This window comes from Cyrtonyx montezumae, unplaced genomic scaffold, assembly GCF_038088225.1.
Source record: "Cyrtonyx montezumae isolate F1298 unplaced genomic scaffold, pur_monq_1.0 scaffold_2, whole genome shotgun sequence".
Taxonomy (NCBI): Eukaryota; Metazoa; Chordata; class Aves; order Galliformes; family Odontophoridae; genus Cyrtonyx; species Cyrtonyx montezumae.
Genome location: NW_027071936.1, coordinates 2,947,284 through 2,964,677, shown reverse-complemented (window position 1 = coordinate 2,964,677; position 17,394 = coordinate 2,947,284). Strand labels below are relative to the sequence as shown.

Genomic DNA, 17,394 nt, shown 5'->3' with positions numbered 1-17,394 from the left:
TCCTGCACGCGGGGAAAAAATGACTGACTGCCACCTGAAAGCTCTGTGACTCCACAACCCACTGCTGATGAAATGCTGACAGTCTGATTGCTGTTTTGTGAACCAGTTTGCCTGAGGCTGTTAATCACTTGCGGATTAAATGGATAAAATCAGACACACAAGCCACCCTTTGGATATGGCGGTCACTAGAAATAATAATCATCTTCTCTACTAAGCTTAACTGAGGGAGGAGGAGGCTTTCAAAAAGGAAGAAGTCTCACCCACGGAAGGCTGCCTCCTCAGTTAATATGTGGATTGCATGTGCTGCGGGGATCTTTTGGAGAAGTCAGGTCTCACCACATGCCTGAGCTGAGATGGAACAGCACGTGGAGGCACAAGGAGTGCTTGAGGAAAGCCTGTGACAATGTCGGGATGGGGTGAGTAACCCTGAGCTGAGTTTCTAGACCTGAGGCAGTGAGAATAACACAGAGATGCCCTAGCTGATTCCCTGTGGATTCACCTTCTGCGCTTCATCCTCCAGAATCTCTGTGGCTTATTTCTCCAGCAGAGAAATGCTGTCTAAATGCGTGGAGACTGTCTTGCTGCCATCAGGTTCCTGACTTAATGAGCCCTGCTCAGCGAGGCTGGACGGTGAGCAATAGAAGCAGCAATTAGCTGTGCTGGTACCAGCATGAGGCCAGTGGAGGCCACAGTTAATGACAGGCTGGTCTGCATCTCAGTTCTTCATGCCCAACACCACAGGGCTGTGCCTCACTCTCACGGTACTCTGCAGCCAAGCAGATCGTGCAGCTCAGCCACTGTGCCCAGCCTTTGCAAGAAGCCTCTGCTTTTAGTCACACTGTCTTTAGTAATCCCTCTTCCCCTGTGCCTAAAGCTCTGGCTTGCCATGCAGCCATGAGTTGCTCTGGCTGCTCCTGGAGCCAACCTCCTTGGCCACCACCCCCTGTTCCATGGCTGTGGTGCAGAAAGAAAATATCTGTTGCCCTTTGGAGACTCCCTCTCGTCACTCCTGTGGTCTTGTGCTGGACTGAGAAGAGTAAGTGGAAAGATGTTCATCTCCCTTTCTTGTTTTGAACGCTCTAGGCCTGTGCAAACAGGTAATTAATGTTAGTCATATTTCTAGGTACACCCTTAGGAATGTGTACGTACTGACATGGTGCCTGGCCCTGTTGAGAGTTGGGTATGTGGTGGTATTGCAAGAGCTTACGTGGAGCACTCTGGGGAGAGAACTCGTCTCCTGCCTGCTTTAGGGAGATGTGTGGTGTCTCACTGTGCTGCTGGAGCTGGGCTTTGCTCGGGGTTGCTCTTCATGGTAAGGAAGTGTGTTGTCAGATTTGGTAGTTAAGCTGCTAGTCTCTAATGAGGAACGTGCATCCTTTAATGTGCAATTTTGTAGCTCAAACACGTGAACTTTAATTTGCTGTGAAGGTATGCACTTGGTGTTTAAGAATAGATGTCATTCCTTCGCAGTATCTTAAGATTTTGTCAATTGATGGCTGTCACGTGCTCAGTCTAAATCAGCCTGCAGAGCAACCAGTAAGCTTTTTCGTATTAAGACTTCACTTAGTTGACTTATACCAAGCAAGAGCTGTTGCGTGGTGGTGGTGCGCTGGCTTTCTCCATTCAGCAAAACCTGCTGCAGGTCCTTTGGCAGCTGCCCAACCTGTAGAAGCTGGTTGGTATTTGTTTAAACTGGAGAACAAGGTGAGGAGAAACACTAGGACAGTGCCTGAATGTTCTTGGGAACATTGAGAAGTGAGTAAATAACTCAGTTGTGATTGGGCCAGCAGTTATCTTGTTAGGAATTAGTAGAAATAGAGCTGTAGTTCTGTAGACCCGAGGTAAACAGTCATTGCTGTTGGATGGACTAACTCCTGATTCTGGTACAGCGTTTTAAGGCGTGGAACTTGAGATTCAACAACAGATTTAGGTGTTGGGTATTGGTTTAGGGCAGTCTGATGCAAGAAATGGATTTAGATCTGATAGTGTGATAAGATAAAGGGGACTCCGGTACTGAGGAAGAGCTGTCTGTTGCTGCTCATGGGGAATGATAAAGAGAAGAGCGTTTCCAAATTCCTTCAGACAATTCATACCAAACCAACGTTCATGGCTTGTTCTCTCTAAAATGCAATTTTTTCTGGACTGGCAGTGTTGCAGTGAAGCGTTATGCTTGACTTCTCTCTTGTATTTTTTAAGCTTCAGTTCCTGTTGGCTTTCCCTTGTGGATGGGGTGCTGGGTTAGGCTGAATGGAGATGAGCCCTTCCCCTGCAAGGCAGTGATCAGTTTTATCAGCTGAAGCTGTTTGGTGTCACTTCACCTTAACGATCACAGGCAGAGGTGGGCTGAGCCCCACTCATCCTGCAGGTTGGCTGCAGAGCTACAGTGGTCCTGTCTGCTCCTTGTGCCACTGACAGCTTCCCTTGGGCTGGGTGTGGGCATGCGTGTGGCCTCACCGGGCTTAGGCCATTGAAGGGTCAGCACAGTAGCCTGAACCTTCAGGATCTGGCTTAGGCAGGTGGGGTTGGCTCACTGAGGACTCAAACATGGCCAGCGTCAGGGTGAAAGGAAACGTAACTGTTGGCAATGAAAGCTGCTTGTGTTTTTGCTTTTTTTTTTCTTCACTGTCTTATGTTATGGTCCTCAGAGCTGCGTTTAGGTGCAGAATGGTGACCAGAGAGGGACAGTGCTTCGTCGCTGAATGTGTCACAATTTGATGCGAAAATGTCTTTGGCGGTTGCTGTTCTGCTTCTAGGACTGTGACAATCTTCCCAGCTCAGATCAGAGCAGTGTCTTCAGCCAGCCCATCTGAGATATGGAAACTGATTCATCCCCAAGTGATGTTTAAGACAAAAACAAGTCCTTACGTATTTCTATGGTTCCTTTTCGCAAGGAAAGAAAAACCAGAAACTCAGCTCCAAACCCTAAAGGTAGAAATGTGGACCTACTTAAATGCAGCCTCTTTCAGGAAACACCTGAGCTAGCAAATTGAGGCCTGGAGAGGCTGTAGGGTGGAATAGTACTTCAGCAGTTTTCTAATCACCTCATTTGCACAGAAGAGTAATCGCAGCCCTGGGAGGATGTGACCCCTGGCAGCTTTTGAGGTGAACTGTTGGGCGCGAATTGATTTGACATGCAAATACGTAGTTCAGCGTGTGATCATCTGCTTGATTGTTTGGGAATAATTTTCCTGTGACCTATTGCCGATGCTTGGAGAAAGATTAATATCTGTTGGAAGGAATGCTCAACCCTCTTCCCCCTCCTTCTCCCCTCCAAAGTTTTCTGCTATCTCCTTTTACCAGGAAATCAAGCGACAAAGCTTTTGTTGAAGATATAAACTGAGCTAAGAGGAGCTGAATGTTTAAATTTTGTCAGCCTAGATGACAAAATTTAATGCGTTGTTTAAACATGATAGAAAAGTTGCATGTTGCAGTCAAAACCTTTGTGAAATCAGCTGTGGTGTAGTCCTTTCTCCTCCTTTCCTTGTGCTTTTATTTCTTGGTTCGTCAATGTAAAGGAAGTGAGAAATAGGATTTTTCTCAACTGAAAACAGGCCAGTCCACGGCGTAAAGGAGTTGTGCAGTTCTGCTGCAGTTAGTGCTGCCAGTCGGCAGCTGCTTTTTGTGTTCTGCTTTTGCTTGGGTTGATCATAAGCCAGCCATACAAAATGGTTGCAGGCCAGTGATATAAAATAACTTGCTCTTTTCTGCTGATTTTAGCACTGCCGAGATAATTCTGTTGCAAGTTCTGGCGGAGCACTGTGCTTCCAGCACACTTGGTTTCTTTTGTTTTCTGCCTGTGAGTTGTCATGGCAATCAGGGAGGCAGCTCACCGGTCCCTGAGGATGCTGATGTCAGTCCGCAGCAAGGAGCCTCGCGAGAGCACTTGGAGCTGCTGGGGTCTCCCCTGGGGACCTCTAGGAAACCTCGTTTTGGTGGTTGTGGATGTTCGTTTCTTTGCTTTCCTGTTTTATTTTTATTTTTTATTTCCTGAGTGGCAAAGGAAAGACGCATGAAGTCGTGGGTGGAGTTCACTGGCTTTCAGCACTCGGGACAGGGCTGAAAAAGGCTGCGCCTCACAGCTGGGCTTTGGGCTTCTAATGTATGGCAAAGATGTGCAAAGCTTTAAGTTAAAAAAAAAAAAAAGATAAGGGAAAATGCGACTATTCTGGAGAAATGAGAACAGGAGCAGTTGGGCACTGGCTTTAGGTGCAGAGATGACAGCAACTGATGGTGCTGGTGTAGTTTACCAGCTTATCCATTCATCAGCTGAGCAACGTTGCCTTCTTAGGCTGTTAATGTATTTATAGCTTGTTTGCAATGATGAACATAAAACCTTTACGAGAATGGCTATCACAGATCAGCTGGCCAATGACAGCTCTTTAATGTCACTGTGAATTTATTTGCTTGTGGCTGGGAATAGTCACCCCTCCCAACAAGCCTGATGCTCTGTGAGTACCCGTGTGCTGTACGCTGTGACCTGTAAGGATCACAGTGGTTGTAGTGATGGGTTTGAAGAAGGAGTGCTGTGTAGTTGTGGTTATTGCTTGGATGTGATGTCAAAGTAATGTGACCTATGCTTCGTAGAAATTCACGTTCCTCAGTCTGTAGAGGGCACTTGCCCACTGCGAGGAAACTGTATCAGGATTTCAGCAGGGCTAAGTCGGGAGGGGGGGGATGTCTTTTCTTCACAGGGATTGGTTTGGCTTCTTTAATTGTGCTTGAGTTGTCTGGATTGTAGTCCTCGTTGATCTAACCTGCAAGCTAATGACCCACACTAAGAAATATCAACAACAAAAAAAAAAACCTTAAAGCAAATTGTTGTCCAAAAACTGTCAACCGTGATAATTTTAAGTGGTTGGTTACGTTTCTGTTGCAAGTAGTTATTTTTTAATAAGTCCTACTGTATTTAGTTGCTGGTATTTGTTACAAGACTGATTTTCTTGTAGTAGGCATTGAATCTTTTTCTATACAAGTAATGGAAATAGTGGGACAAATAACACAGTCTCAAAACAGTTTGAGACTCTCCTTATCAGTATGAAAACAAAAGGAACCCAAGCCCCTGGGGTCTGGTTTAAGTGCAACTAAGTATGTGAACTTTGGTACAGTGAATGTGAAATGGGTAGGACAGATTTAATGCAAGCTTCCAACTGTTGGCTATAAATATTGAAAAGGCAATTATATATACTTCAAACGGTGAATAACGCTAAGTGCCCTTTATAATGATGGACTGCACAGTCAGTAAGAGAGATCTTTTGTGGTGAAACAGTTTTGTTTGCATTTGGACGTGCGACCAAAGATTGGATTTTTTGACTACAGAACTTATACTTTTGTGTTAAGCGTTTAATTGTCTGCCTTCTGAGAGTTTGGAAAGCAGGAAAGAAATGCACAGCACTACCCTGTAATTTTCCTATGCTCATTAGTTTATGCACTGACTTGGATGAGATGGCAGGCTTTAATTTCCCGTCTACCCTTTCCACATGTAACCTCATCGTATGGGATGGTTATAATCACGACTGTCTTAATTTCTTCACTTCATTCAGCTAAAAGCTTTATGACCAGCAGGGTGTGTTAAATCAATTGTACTAATTTTGAGCCAGGGTTAGAAGTCTGTTCCTGTGGGGTGGGTCGTTGAACCTTCCAAGTCCATTTTATACGTTTGAGCAGGTCCTGCTGGTTAAGACTGAAAACCAGCAACTGCTCAAATTATTCTGTGTGAATCTCTGAGGCATGGTGTGGAAGCAGAGGTTTCTAACCTCTGAATTTTAGAGGTAATAGTGCAAAGCCTTTGCAGAAGCATTCTTTTGTTCTGAACTGGGACAGTGCCCAGTTAAGACAGACCATGAAAATGAGAATTTTCCTTTGTCTTCAGGAGGTTTTGGAGTTGTTCCTGATGAGCTTCATGTGTGGGTGCTTCAGTTTCAGATAGAAATTGCCTGCTTTTCCTGTTACCAATTGGAAATTCCTTTCCTAACCCGGCACAAATGTCCTTCCTCACAGCAGAGCTAATATAACAATTTTTGTGTCTCAACAAGCCTGAGCAAGATCAGTACAGCTCGTGTATTCCTTTCCCACTGCCTAACTGAAGCAGAGGAAGTGAAGGCTTGTGCTCGGTTCCTGCCCTTGTGATGGAGGCTGGTTCCCAAGCTTAGTCATGCCTGGTTACTGAGGAGTAATGTTTTGTCACAGGTTTCCTGAAATACGATGCGTACTAGTCAAGACAAATTCATACAGGTTGAAGATGGCAAAATTTTTCAGATCTTATATGAAGAATTAGCAGTTTTTTTTCCTGTGTTCAGAGATAGCTTGCTTTGCTTTCTCAGTGGTTCGAAATCAGATCTGTGTAGGTGCCAATTGGGTCACCATATTCTGAAGAGAGAAATTTTTTTTTGAAAGCCACAGATTTTTTTTGTGTGTTATACAGTAGTGGGAATACCTTTCAGAAGATTGGTGTGGTATCTTTCAGTGAAGTTAAAAGGAATAATTTTGCTTACAGTAGGGTGTTACTTAGGGTCGTGCCTGGCTTTCCATATGGGGGATGCTCATTCCCTGAGTGTGAAGGTCCTGATGTCATGCAGTACAGGCTGTTTCCCTCACAAATACTTCATTTTAATCTCTTCAGCAAATGAGTCCTGGTAAGGCTCACTGATACCTGCACAGCAACTATGAAGAAGTTTTTTTTCCTGCTGTTGGGAAGCTAGAAGTCGAGCACTTCATCTTCATTTGTGCATGGCATGGATTTTTAGTATCAGCAGTGCTGGATTTTTGTGTCGTGGTGTAAGTCTGTTTGTGGTTTTGCTCCTGACAGCTTTATATTTGCAGAGCATGAGCTCACTCTCATAGGTCTTACCATACCTTTGGGTTTGGCTGGGCCAACCCAAGTCGCTTGCTTGCCTGCCTCCCTCAGAAGCATTGGCTTTGAGGGCAGGAAGGCTGCAGGGTCTCTCTCTGCCACGTTCCACCTTCATCTCCCCAACCCCTGGGCTCCTGCATGGCAACACGTCGAGCAGATTGATGCTGAGCCATGCGGGTGGCATGTGTGTGGCAGGGCTGGGAGCTCCCACTTTCACAACACTGAGACTGCTTGGCTGGGGCGCTGCCTGGGCCTGGAGGTGTGAGCGGGGTGCAGCCTCCTGTCCCCAAACCGCCGCCTCTGCTCGCTGTCTTGTGTCTCCTGTTGTTCGCTCCTCTGCCTCAATCTGAGTGATGAGTTGATGTGGCAAGGGGCAGCCTCTTGGAGTCTGTCCTAGAGTCAGTTCTGAAAGCGGTGTAAGTCTAAAACGTACAGGGAGGCACGTGTTTTCTAAGCCACGACAGGCGGATTTTGAGGCGTGTATGACACTTCACTAAGTGGGCATTTTTAAAGCTAGAAAGAATTTGGGGTGCATATTTTGGTTTTTAACTGACACTGCATTTGTTTCAAGCATACTGGCAATGTCTGTATGTAAATCTCTAGATGTTTATTAGAAATGAGAGCAAAGGGTTGCAGATGTTGATTTTTTTCTTTACAGTTCTAAATGAAACTGAGCTGTGTTAAATCTCAAGACTCCCATAGCCCAGTCAGAAAGTTGACCTGAGCCAGCTGATGCTGCTGAAACAAATTGAGAAATATCAGTGAATTAAATTTCAGTCTGCTCCACATACAGCAACTAAGGATACGACTTTGGCTGTACCTCACATTTGAGTACAGATTGGTTTTCAGCCTTTCAGCCTGTTTCTTCATTTGAAGAAGGAAAGTGCTTTAAAAGCTCTGCTAGTTTGTGCTCTGTGTTAACTTAATCTCTGCTTTCAGAGTTTCCACTGACGTTTTTTTTCTAACTGATGTCCAGGCCTTTATTTAGATTGTGATTCTGGTAGCAGGATCAACCCAATCTTTGCACTGCTGTTGCAGTCATCTCTTTTTCCTGTGGATACAGTCAGAGAGCAGAAAGCTGGTGGTTTCTCAGTGTGTAGCAGGGTGTTTAACCACGCACATCAGTTACAGCTAGCATAGGACTTTGTAAGGTGCTATATTAAAATAAGAGGAGGAACTATGTTAAGAATTGCAGTCTTAGAACTTGATGGCTCAGGCTGCCACCGTGTGGCAGTTTGAGTACATTTGTTGTCGAAACAGAAAGCACATCACTCAGCTGCCATTTATCTGTGTAATTTAATTGCTGCTTTTAGCGGTTTCCTCGACGATTCTGCTTAAATGTAGGGATGTGTTGTGTTCTTCTTGAAACAAAATTCTCCTCCTAAGAACTTGGAGTTTTTAGCTTTCTGCTGGCGCGTCTGCACTGCCACAACTGAAAACACGTAGCTTAATTTTGTGTGTACGGAGGTGGAGGGGCTTTGGGGAAGGGAGAGGATAGCAGGTGGGTTAAGGTGGCTGTTGTTTTGCCGTTGTTTCAAGCGTTCTGACTCCGTCTGGGTTTTGGTGTGACTTGATGCAAATGTTTCTGGGGGACTCAGTAGCTTTCCTACTTGTTCGTGCTGCAGACTGAATGGGAGCGTAGAGTACCTTACTGTTTGGGTATGAAAACACAGTCATGCTCTTGGCCAGCACTGCTGTAGGATTTTTATTTTTATTGGTCTGTCACGGTTTGGGGAGTTCAGTGTCTGGATTGATACGGGGATGAATTCTTCAAGTTTCAGTGCTCGGCTCGTGGTGCTAGAGGGAGCTGTTTGCTCTCGGACACCCTTTGGAGAGGGACTGCAGCACTTGTGAGGAGCAGCTGATCCTGCACTGCTCTGCATCAGCTGCAGTGCAAAAATGCTGGTGTGCTTTGACACGAAAGCAAGATGTCCGTGGGCCCTTCTGATCATGCACTTCCACTTGAGGTCTGTGGACTTCCCTAAGACAGTCTTCAGTTAGCCTGTGAATCGTTCCCTGCATCTTAACCTGTGCCACTCTAGGGAAAGCTCTAGGCAGTGCCAGCCCTGAGGGCAAAGGCTTAGAGGAGAGCTCCTTCTCTCCTGTGCCTGCACATTACTGCTGAAAATGACAGCAGTTCAGAATTAAAGCCTTCGGACCAGGCTCTTGCCCACGGCAGTGTGTTGCATGGAGGTGTGATCTCCTCTCAGCTCCGCAGAGCAAGGACAGACTTCTAGGAGCTTCTGCTTCGCCCCAAGCCTGTCAAGCTGCAAGTGAGCAGCAGGCATGACCTTTTGCGTCCTTTCATTAGTATAAAAAGAGAAAAACCTGCAAGTGACTGCTGTATTTTCTTCTCAAAGCTGTACGTGCAAGGTTCCTGTGTTCCAGCCCATGCATAGTGGGCTTTGTCCTTGGTGCATCCTCTGCTCCTCACAGGAGGACTGAGGCCTGCAGAGGGCAAGGAACAGAAGGATCAGAATTCTGACTTGTGTGTTTCTTCCACTTTGTCTATTTACTCTTATTTTCAGTGTGTATGGGGAAAAGACTTCCTTTTAGATTCAGTTAATTAGTCTTAACCACTCACTGCACCTCCTCACGTTTTTCTGATCCTGCAGCATGACTGTCAAGTAAAATAACCCTTGTGCAATTATGTATTTAACTAGAACTAATAATAACTTTTCTTCTTTTAATTTCTCTTTGAGACTTCAGTACTGAAGTCTCTCCCCAATTGCCATCACCATTTTCTTACACTGCATCTGTAAACTGGATTTCTCATTCAATTTTAAATGAAGCTTTCCTGATTTTTCCGGCACTTTCCCATCTCCCCAGTTTTTTAAAAGGTTAATAGCTTTCATAGAGTCTGTTACTCGGGAACATAATCTGACATTTGAATTGTGATGGCATTGGAGTTAGTTTGTTCTCAGCTTCTTGTCTGCTTCATACAGTGGCTGCGAGCAACTGATCTGATTTACAATTTACTGTAGATAATCTGTTGGCCAGCTAGTTAAAAGAAACAGATGATGGAACAGTATCAAATCTGCCAGGCGCTGTTAAATTGTCATAGAAATTGAGAGCTGTATTGAAGTTTTCAGAAGTGCTGTGAAGGTATAACATTAAACTGATGTGTTTCCATAGATGTATCTTGGGAAGCTTTAGTCTTGGGTGTTGGCTTTGGAGCTGGTTGTCAGAGGTCTGCAATGGTCAACTGTGGGTTGGATTTAAAATGTATTGTATAACTAGCATTTTATTCATGAGGGGTTTATTTTGTTAATATTATTCCATGACGATAGTTTTGTTTGCTTCACCTTTTTTTTCCTCACTTAAGCTCATGGTTTAGTTTCCATTTGAAGATACTTTATATACCTTTGTTTACGTTGGGTAGTTTGGCTGTTTTGTGCCTTTTTTTCCCCTTTTCCACTGCATATGGAAAAACTATTTTTCCTGTGAGATTCCTTATGGAATAAGTGAAGGGTTTTGGGTATGCTGCCATTGAGAAGCAGGACAACTGCAAAGTAGCACCATGGAATTCTGGACCAGACTTGCTTCCTGAATATAAGGGCTAACAGCAAGAGCATAAAGGTTTTCTGTGTTAGAAGTTTATAATGTGAGCATAGTAAATTTCTTCCCCGTGTCTGATTCCCCTTTTGGAAACTAAGGTTTTCATGCACCTTGCCCTTAGTTCCCTGTGAACATGTCACTTTTAATATTCCCGTGACCTGGAGTAGGAGAGCTCTGGGTGAATTATAAAAGCAGTATTTAACAGCTTGTATCAAACTGAGAATCCTAACTGTGTTTTCTGTGTGTTTGTAGGATTTGGAGATTGTGTATTCATATTTACATGGAATGGAAGCCTTGTCTAATCTGAGAGAACATCAGCTAAGGTATGGTACTTTATAAATGCTACTGTTTGTGTGTGGAGAAAAGGTTTACACAGTGTTGTAAAAATTTGCTTTTCTTACAGACACAGTAATCTTCACCATAAAGTACTTTTTCATACAAAGCATAAAAGCAGTGTTTTAATAGGTGTTTGTCGCTTGCTTTTGACCTTGCTTCAAAAAAAGGCCAAGAAGTTGGCTGCCAACATTTTTGTTATGCTTATACTTTATTAAAACAGGATTTCATGCTTAAATATGAAGGAGCTCATAACTTACATCACTTTTTTACACAAGTTTTGAACTTGCTTAGGAGGCGGTATCATAAAAGTTGAATAGGAAGTTGTAGTGTTTCTACTTGAGAACGTTTTCAGCTAATTATAGTTTTGTCTATGCTTTAAACTCTTCTGTCTGAAGTTCCTTCTATTCTGGGTGTGAACCCAGCCCTGAATGCCTTCAGAAAGGCCAAATAGAAATAATTTTGAACTGCTTCTGAGCCTGGAGCGTTGTGCTACTCCCTCTTCTCTGCTCTCCAGTGAATAATAAAAAGGCCTACTGAAATCCATTATGTACTTCAGTCTCTAAATCTTACGTCATCTGGAGTGTCTGGACAGCTGACAGTTTATATTGGAGACATGTGCTCTACTTTAGACAGTTTTTTTTTTTTGACAGATTTGCTGCTGTGGTTGGCCTTATTTCTTTGTGAGATTTCATCATGGAAGATTACCAGTAGAGAAAAATAGAGGAGAGAGAAATGATGATCTTGAAAGGTGGAAGGGGAGTGGTACTGCAGAGCAAAGTGGGCAGTCTTCTCCCTGCAGTTGTGTATAGTTAACAGCTGTGTAGTTAACAGAATAAGTAGTTCAAAGTAGTATGGTAGTCAGGATGTATAACTAGAAAGATAATCATGGTGGAAGGGATTAATTGAAAGTAGATGGAATGCTCACCCATATCCCAGGCTCACGGTGGAAAAACTCCAAAGGGAAATCTCCAACAAGAGATCCTTCCCTAGTGGTGGTCAGCCCTTAAATGAGATCGAGGAGAGGTGGAGTCAGACTCCGCTCCTTCCAGTCACACAGGTGAATTGCCTTCATCTGTGCTTCTGTGGCTGACTCAGTGCTCACCTCAGGTGATCAATCAGTGGTTCAGACTGTGGTTCAACAGTTCCCATACAAATGGAAAGAGTAGAACTGGGCTGAAGATGAGAGCAGTTTGCTCTGGTTTGCCTGTTACCAGAAAGCTGAATTTTCCTACTGCTCTGGGAATGGTTTTTATGCTTTTTCTCTGTTTCACATGCAGATGACACACAGTTTAGAGCATAGTCTTCATTGATGCTGATCTAAAGGGAAGCATTAACAATCTTTTTTTTTTGTCATTGAAGATTAAATGTGAAGTTGTGTACTTTACAGTAAGGTATTGCATGAATACATGTCATGAGGCAAAAGCTGCAACGTTATTTAGAAACTTGAAGTTTGATTAAAACAAGTATAAAGATACTGCTTTCTTCCTTTGGCCGTAAAATTAAGTTCCTTGTAGGAACAGCTATTTAACACTCAGGAAAAGAGGTGATGATTTGAAATTTTATGCTATAATTGAAGTAATGTAGCTGGTTTGTACATAAATAGTCAATTGTATTTCATTATTTCTGAAATATTTAAGGTATTACCATATATTAATGTACTAATGAAGACAGTGAATAGAATGTTTAACTATATGTGCTTGCTGTGTTCCATACCTTGCATTCAAAAGCTTGCTTCATATATTTTTTCCATTTTTATTGTCTTAACAATTTCTTCTTGTAGATGTTATTGTTTATATACCTGTATGCTCCTTTTGATTTACTTTATGTGGGTATGTCTTTCCTGTTGGTTTTCTTTTTTAAACTTTCAGGCTAGAAGTAAGTGCTTTATATATAGTGTACAGATTTCAGTCTTGAACTAAAGTCTGCACGTAGTCCAAGCCATCCCTGTGATGTATTAATCACAGAAGCAACATCTTATTTGGGTTCTGTTTTAGTTTGTGCTTTCTTTTGTGCTGAGCTATTAGTCAAGTTGTGCTATGCAAATGATGCTTAGTCGTAAGCTACTAATAAATGTGATTAGATTTCTTTGCCTCATAAAGCATTTTAATAAAGTAATTTAAATAATAGCTTCCAGATAAACATGATATTTTTAAAAGATTTGGTCGTTAGATTTTAAGTCATCGTTCCAGTTGTCTTCACACAGACATCTTATTATCAGCTGAGGCTTTAAAGGGTGCTCAAACATCAGTTTGCAGCTGGTAGATATTAAATAATAATAAAAAAAAGCGACCTGTATATCTCCTGTATGCTCTACGAGGAAAGAGGTTAAATCACTGTATTGCATCCTGGGGCTTGCCAACATTTGCCACAGCTGGAGATGTTGAAGCAACTTTGATTAATGCTGTTCTCATTTCTGGTTTCTTGCTTCGTCATTCTGTCAGTCTGCATTCCCAAACCAGCGTTCTGTAACTGTGAGAAAATAGAAGTGGGATTTTCTTTCTCCCACTCTGCATTTTGTAATGCGAATGCTGACTTCAAAGTAGATGTGTAATTACTTCTGTTTTGGAAGCATTCCACAATCACATTCGGTCTAGTTTTTTTTTTTTTGTGCTTTGCTGTTATATGCGAGTCTTTTAGAATCTCGAGTTTTGCAGAGCTGGAGTTGAAGTGGTGTTATTTGTTTGTAGAGATCAAAGTGTGCACAGTATGGTTGCGTGGTGTTGTGCCTCTTGGCTTCCTGTGCCGAATGAGGTTCTTGCTTAGGAATGTGTGGAACTTGAGTTCGCTCTCCCAGCACAGTACATTCCTAGAAGAGAGCTTCTGTTTACAGTGCCATAGATGGAAAAGGCTGGAATCTCTGTAAATGTGGGACTAAAAACCTTTCATAGCATCCTTTAAGATACGGTATTTATTGCGGCTCTGAAATACCACGGAAACTTGAGATGCGTTAAAGCATTGGTATTAAATATGGCCTTTGGTAGTGAATAGCTTGCTTCTAGTTTTCTGATGATCTCATCTTGGGTTTATTGTGTTCAGGAGTAGGACTGAATCACATCTGAGTGAAAATTAAACGCCAGAATTGACAAAATCTAAGTACGTTATAAAAATATTGTAAGTAGTAGTCTTGGTTTTAATATTCTGTAACTGTGACTTCCGATTATTTCAGTTTAGCACAAGAATTAAAGCTCTAGTCTACCTTCTGCATTACCATCATAACAGTGGGCTGTGAAACTCGGAGAGCACCAGTCATGAACTTGCGTGACTTTGTCAAGAATGTACTTCCTTTCCTTCAAATTCATCTGGGAACAAAACTTGCTTGTTAGAGTGATTCTGTTTCCTATAACTCCTACTCTTGAATGGCCTGCTGCCCAGAATCTTTTCAGACCCAGCAGTTTGCAGGCTATCTAGTGTGTTCCTTAAACCCCTTAACGTTCCTTTTCATTTTAAGATCTGATGGCTAGCAACGATTTTCTTCTGATATCACCACTAACCTCATGTCTTTTCGCAGTGTCCCTCTGAAAGCAGGGGACCCAAGAGTGGAAGTGAGGGACCTGGTGGTAGAAGGAGACAGCAGCAGTTTGGCCTCTATGTGATTTTGACAAGACTGTTTATAAATAAGAGTTCTCAAAGATGTCTGGGTGAAGGGTTATAGTAATAAAACTCAAATTTTGAGCAAACAGAATTAAGTTCCCTAGTTCTTCTCTGTGAAAAGCTTGAATATCAAGATACCTCAATAAGCCTGCCACTTTATGGGCAGAACAAGCATTATTTGTTTCTGAGTGGTTCTAATAACTAAAATCTGAAACAGACAAGGGTGAAGGCAACTTTTAGTAATCGACGGGCTGTTGGAATGAAATCAGGAAGTTGTGGGAGATGGTAATGAGGAGTTTCTGAACGTGTTTCTGAACGTCACACCAGATCCAAGGCAACTCTTCAAAGCCTCAGATCAACTTCTTTGAGACTTGGTGCCTGAGCAAGAAGCTGTGAGCTGTGCATATCCCATCGTTGGTACGCTGCGGTTCTTAAGGAATGAGAGTTTCATTCCTAAATCTAAATATAGTCCCTCATTTGAATGTTCTCGTGAGCCTCTTAAGCAAATCTCTCCGTGATGGTCTGTCAAACTGTCTGGGTGCTTGTAGTTTACTTACTGCCAGGGTGTCCAAGGAAGGTGGTGGGTTTTATGTCCTTCCCATCTGCAGTGATTTTGCTGAACCCATTTCCTTCAGAAAATAGACAGAAAGGGTATGTTGGTTTGCTGCCCTTCCCTCCTCCACTAATTCAATGTTGCGTTTCCTAATATGTGTTAAGTTCTGTTATAGTTGCTGTCTGTTACGCGTTCACTCTGCCTGACAAATGTGCCAGAAGTGTTTTAATCCTCCTCTCTAGACAGGGGATTTTCCTGCAGGAAATTCTCTTCATACTGAACCCTGTGGGATTTCAGCATTAAAATCTCCTGGTAATTTTTATATGAAGTTGCTGAATTCCTGCACAAGTGAGAAGCAACGATGTACCACACAGTATACGTTCTCATGTGATCTATTGGACACTGATGAGAAACGTGATTTTCATTTGGAAAACAAAGCAGTCCTTATACCATGGTATCTCTGAGCATTATGCTTTGTAAATTTCTACCAGCTTCTACAGTTCTGAGTTCCTTCTTCATAAAGCAACTTACGTGTATCAAATAACCTTATGGAATGAGATCACTAACATTTTAGCTGTTCTTTTTTTATGGCAGCAGCGACATGTCACGTCCTAAGTTGGATCTGATCTTGGATAAACCGATGACTTTAATGCGTGGATTTAATAACAACTTACTTTCCTAAAAATGGGCTTAGCTTTAAATGGATGGTTAGCTTCTGTAAGGGCTGGAGGCAAACGTGAAAATGAGGACTAATTTCAGAAAGTGAAGTCCTGCAATGCTGATATAAGTCGTAATTAAAAATGACTTCTTTCTCTTTCAGACTGATGTGTGAAACTGTTAGATATGAAAGGCATGAAGCAAATGAAGTTCTGTACTAGTAAGTGTTTCTTTTCCCTTTCATATTATGTTGGTTCTAATTATATTCTAATTGATTCATTCTAGAGTGCGTTAAGGACAGTGTTTAACACCAGCTCCCTCACCCAGTGCAGAGCCTGTAAACATAAATAAGCCACTTCATTTTGATCAATCAGTTGAGAAATTTACTGGTAATAGGCAGAGAGCTAATACTGACTCTTGCTTGGTGAAATTTATTATATTAATTTTTGTAACCAGTGAGATGATATAGAATTAAGGGATGTGGGATGTCATTTTATTAGAATAAGTTGTCATTTGCTTTCACATCGATTTTGTTGAAGCAGTAGTGACCAGCTTCCCGTGCCAGAGATGCCAAGTCAATAAATCTAACATGGCTTATAATTAGCAGGGATGTGATCTAATGTCATATCAGTTTAATAGTAGAAATCTGAAGGCTGCAGTTGCTTCATTTACACGAGCAGCTTACTGAAACAATATTTTTATCAGGTTTCAACTCAGCGTAGCTAATCTAGGCTCTAAATTAAGATTTGCTGGGTTGTCTGGTACCTTTTGAACATTCAGGCACTCAAAGAAGTGTACCTGTGTTCCTTTTTTTTATGCGTATTCATTTTTTTTTTCCTATATTGACCATTGTGAGGGGAGAGTTGATGGAACAAATTTTAATGCTAAGCCTTAACTGTTCTGCAAGGTTGAATGAATGTCAACTGAAACACATTAATTGGTCGTGTATGGAAAATGCTCAAGGTCAGGATCCATTGCTGGGTTGATTATTCTGTAATCGGACCAATATAATCTTGGTAATTAATTTTACACATTAATTTAGTAGAGGCCATTGTACTGCTCATTTTGCCCTTGTATAGACAGTTTGGTTTCATGTCTGTTATGTGCTGTAGAGTGCTCAATTCGAACTGTGGGTTTAATTGGAATTATGTGATTAATCAAGGCTGCTACGTACAAAGAAAATCAAAGCAGGCAAAAGTAGTGAGGAAATATGTATCCAAAGAAAATATAATCTGCAAACAGAGCCATGAAGTCTGGATTAAGTTGAAGTGCTTTTTGCCATCTTTTTGCACTGGTTTACGTTGTGACTTCACTTTGCTGTTTCTTTTTCTCCTGTCTTTTTCTTTTTGCCTGTCATTCCTATTTACTCACTTCTTGACATTTGTTTCCCCATGATTTATTCAGTAGATTTAATTGGCAGTTTTGCAGTTTCTGTGTATAGATGCTTATGCAAAGCATACTTACTCTCCAGAATTTCACATCACTGACTTTGCTTGAGAGTCCAAACCTGATAGATAAGACTGAATGATTTCATCAAGATTCTTCAATTGGAGGCCTACGTGTGTATGTATGTGGCTGTAATGTCATGCGAGTTGGAGCTCTGTATGTTATTTAATGGGCAGTTTGAGATCTATTTAGTGGGGAGAATAACTCAGAACTTGCAATCTAGTTTTAATATTTCTAGCAGAATATTTTTTGGAGGAATGCATTCTTGCTTCATAAATTCAACATGCATTCTTCTAAGCAGAATTCCGATTCTATAATATATACATTATGAGGAATTCTTAGAGTACTGCAGGAGATGACATGATAGATGTTAGCATCAGTGCAGTTGGTCGTAAGCTTTAGA

At 42.0% G+C, this 17,394-nt stretch overlaps 1 protein-coding gene across 6 annotated transcripts in view; it reads left to right on the top strand.

Moving 5' to 3' along the window:
* The window catches only part of RAPGEF2 (Rap guanine nucleotide exchange factor 2), a 146,000-nt gene that overhangs the window by 31,465 nt on the left and 97,141 nt on the right, over positions 1-17,394 (top strand). For all 6 annotated transcript variants that reach the window (XM_065736226.1, XM_065736225.1, XM_065736227.1 and 3 more), the window contains exons 2-3: positions 10,661-10,731; positions 15,709-15,765. In XM_065736226.1, the coding sequence (XP_065592298.1) occupies positions 10,661-10,731; positions 15,709-15,765 (128 nt within the window). The remainder of the gene's footprint in view (positions 1-10,660; positions 10,732-15,708; positions 15,766-17,394) is intronic.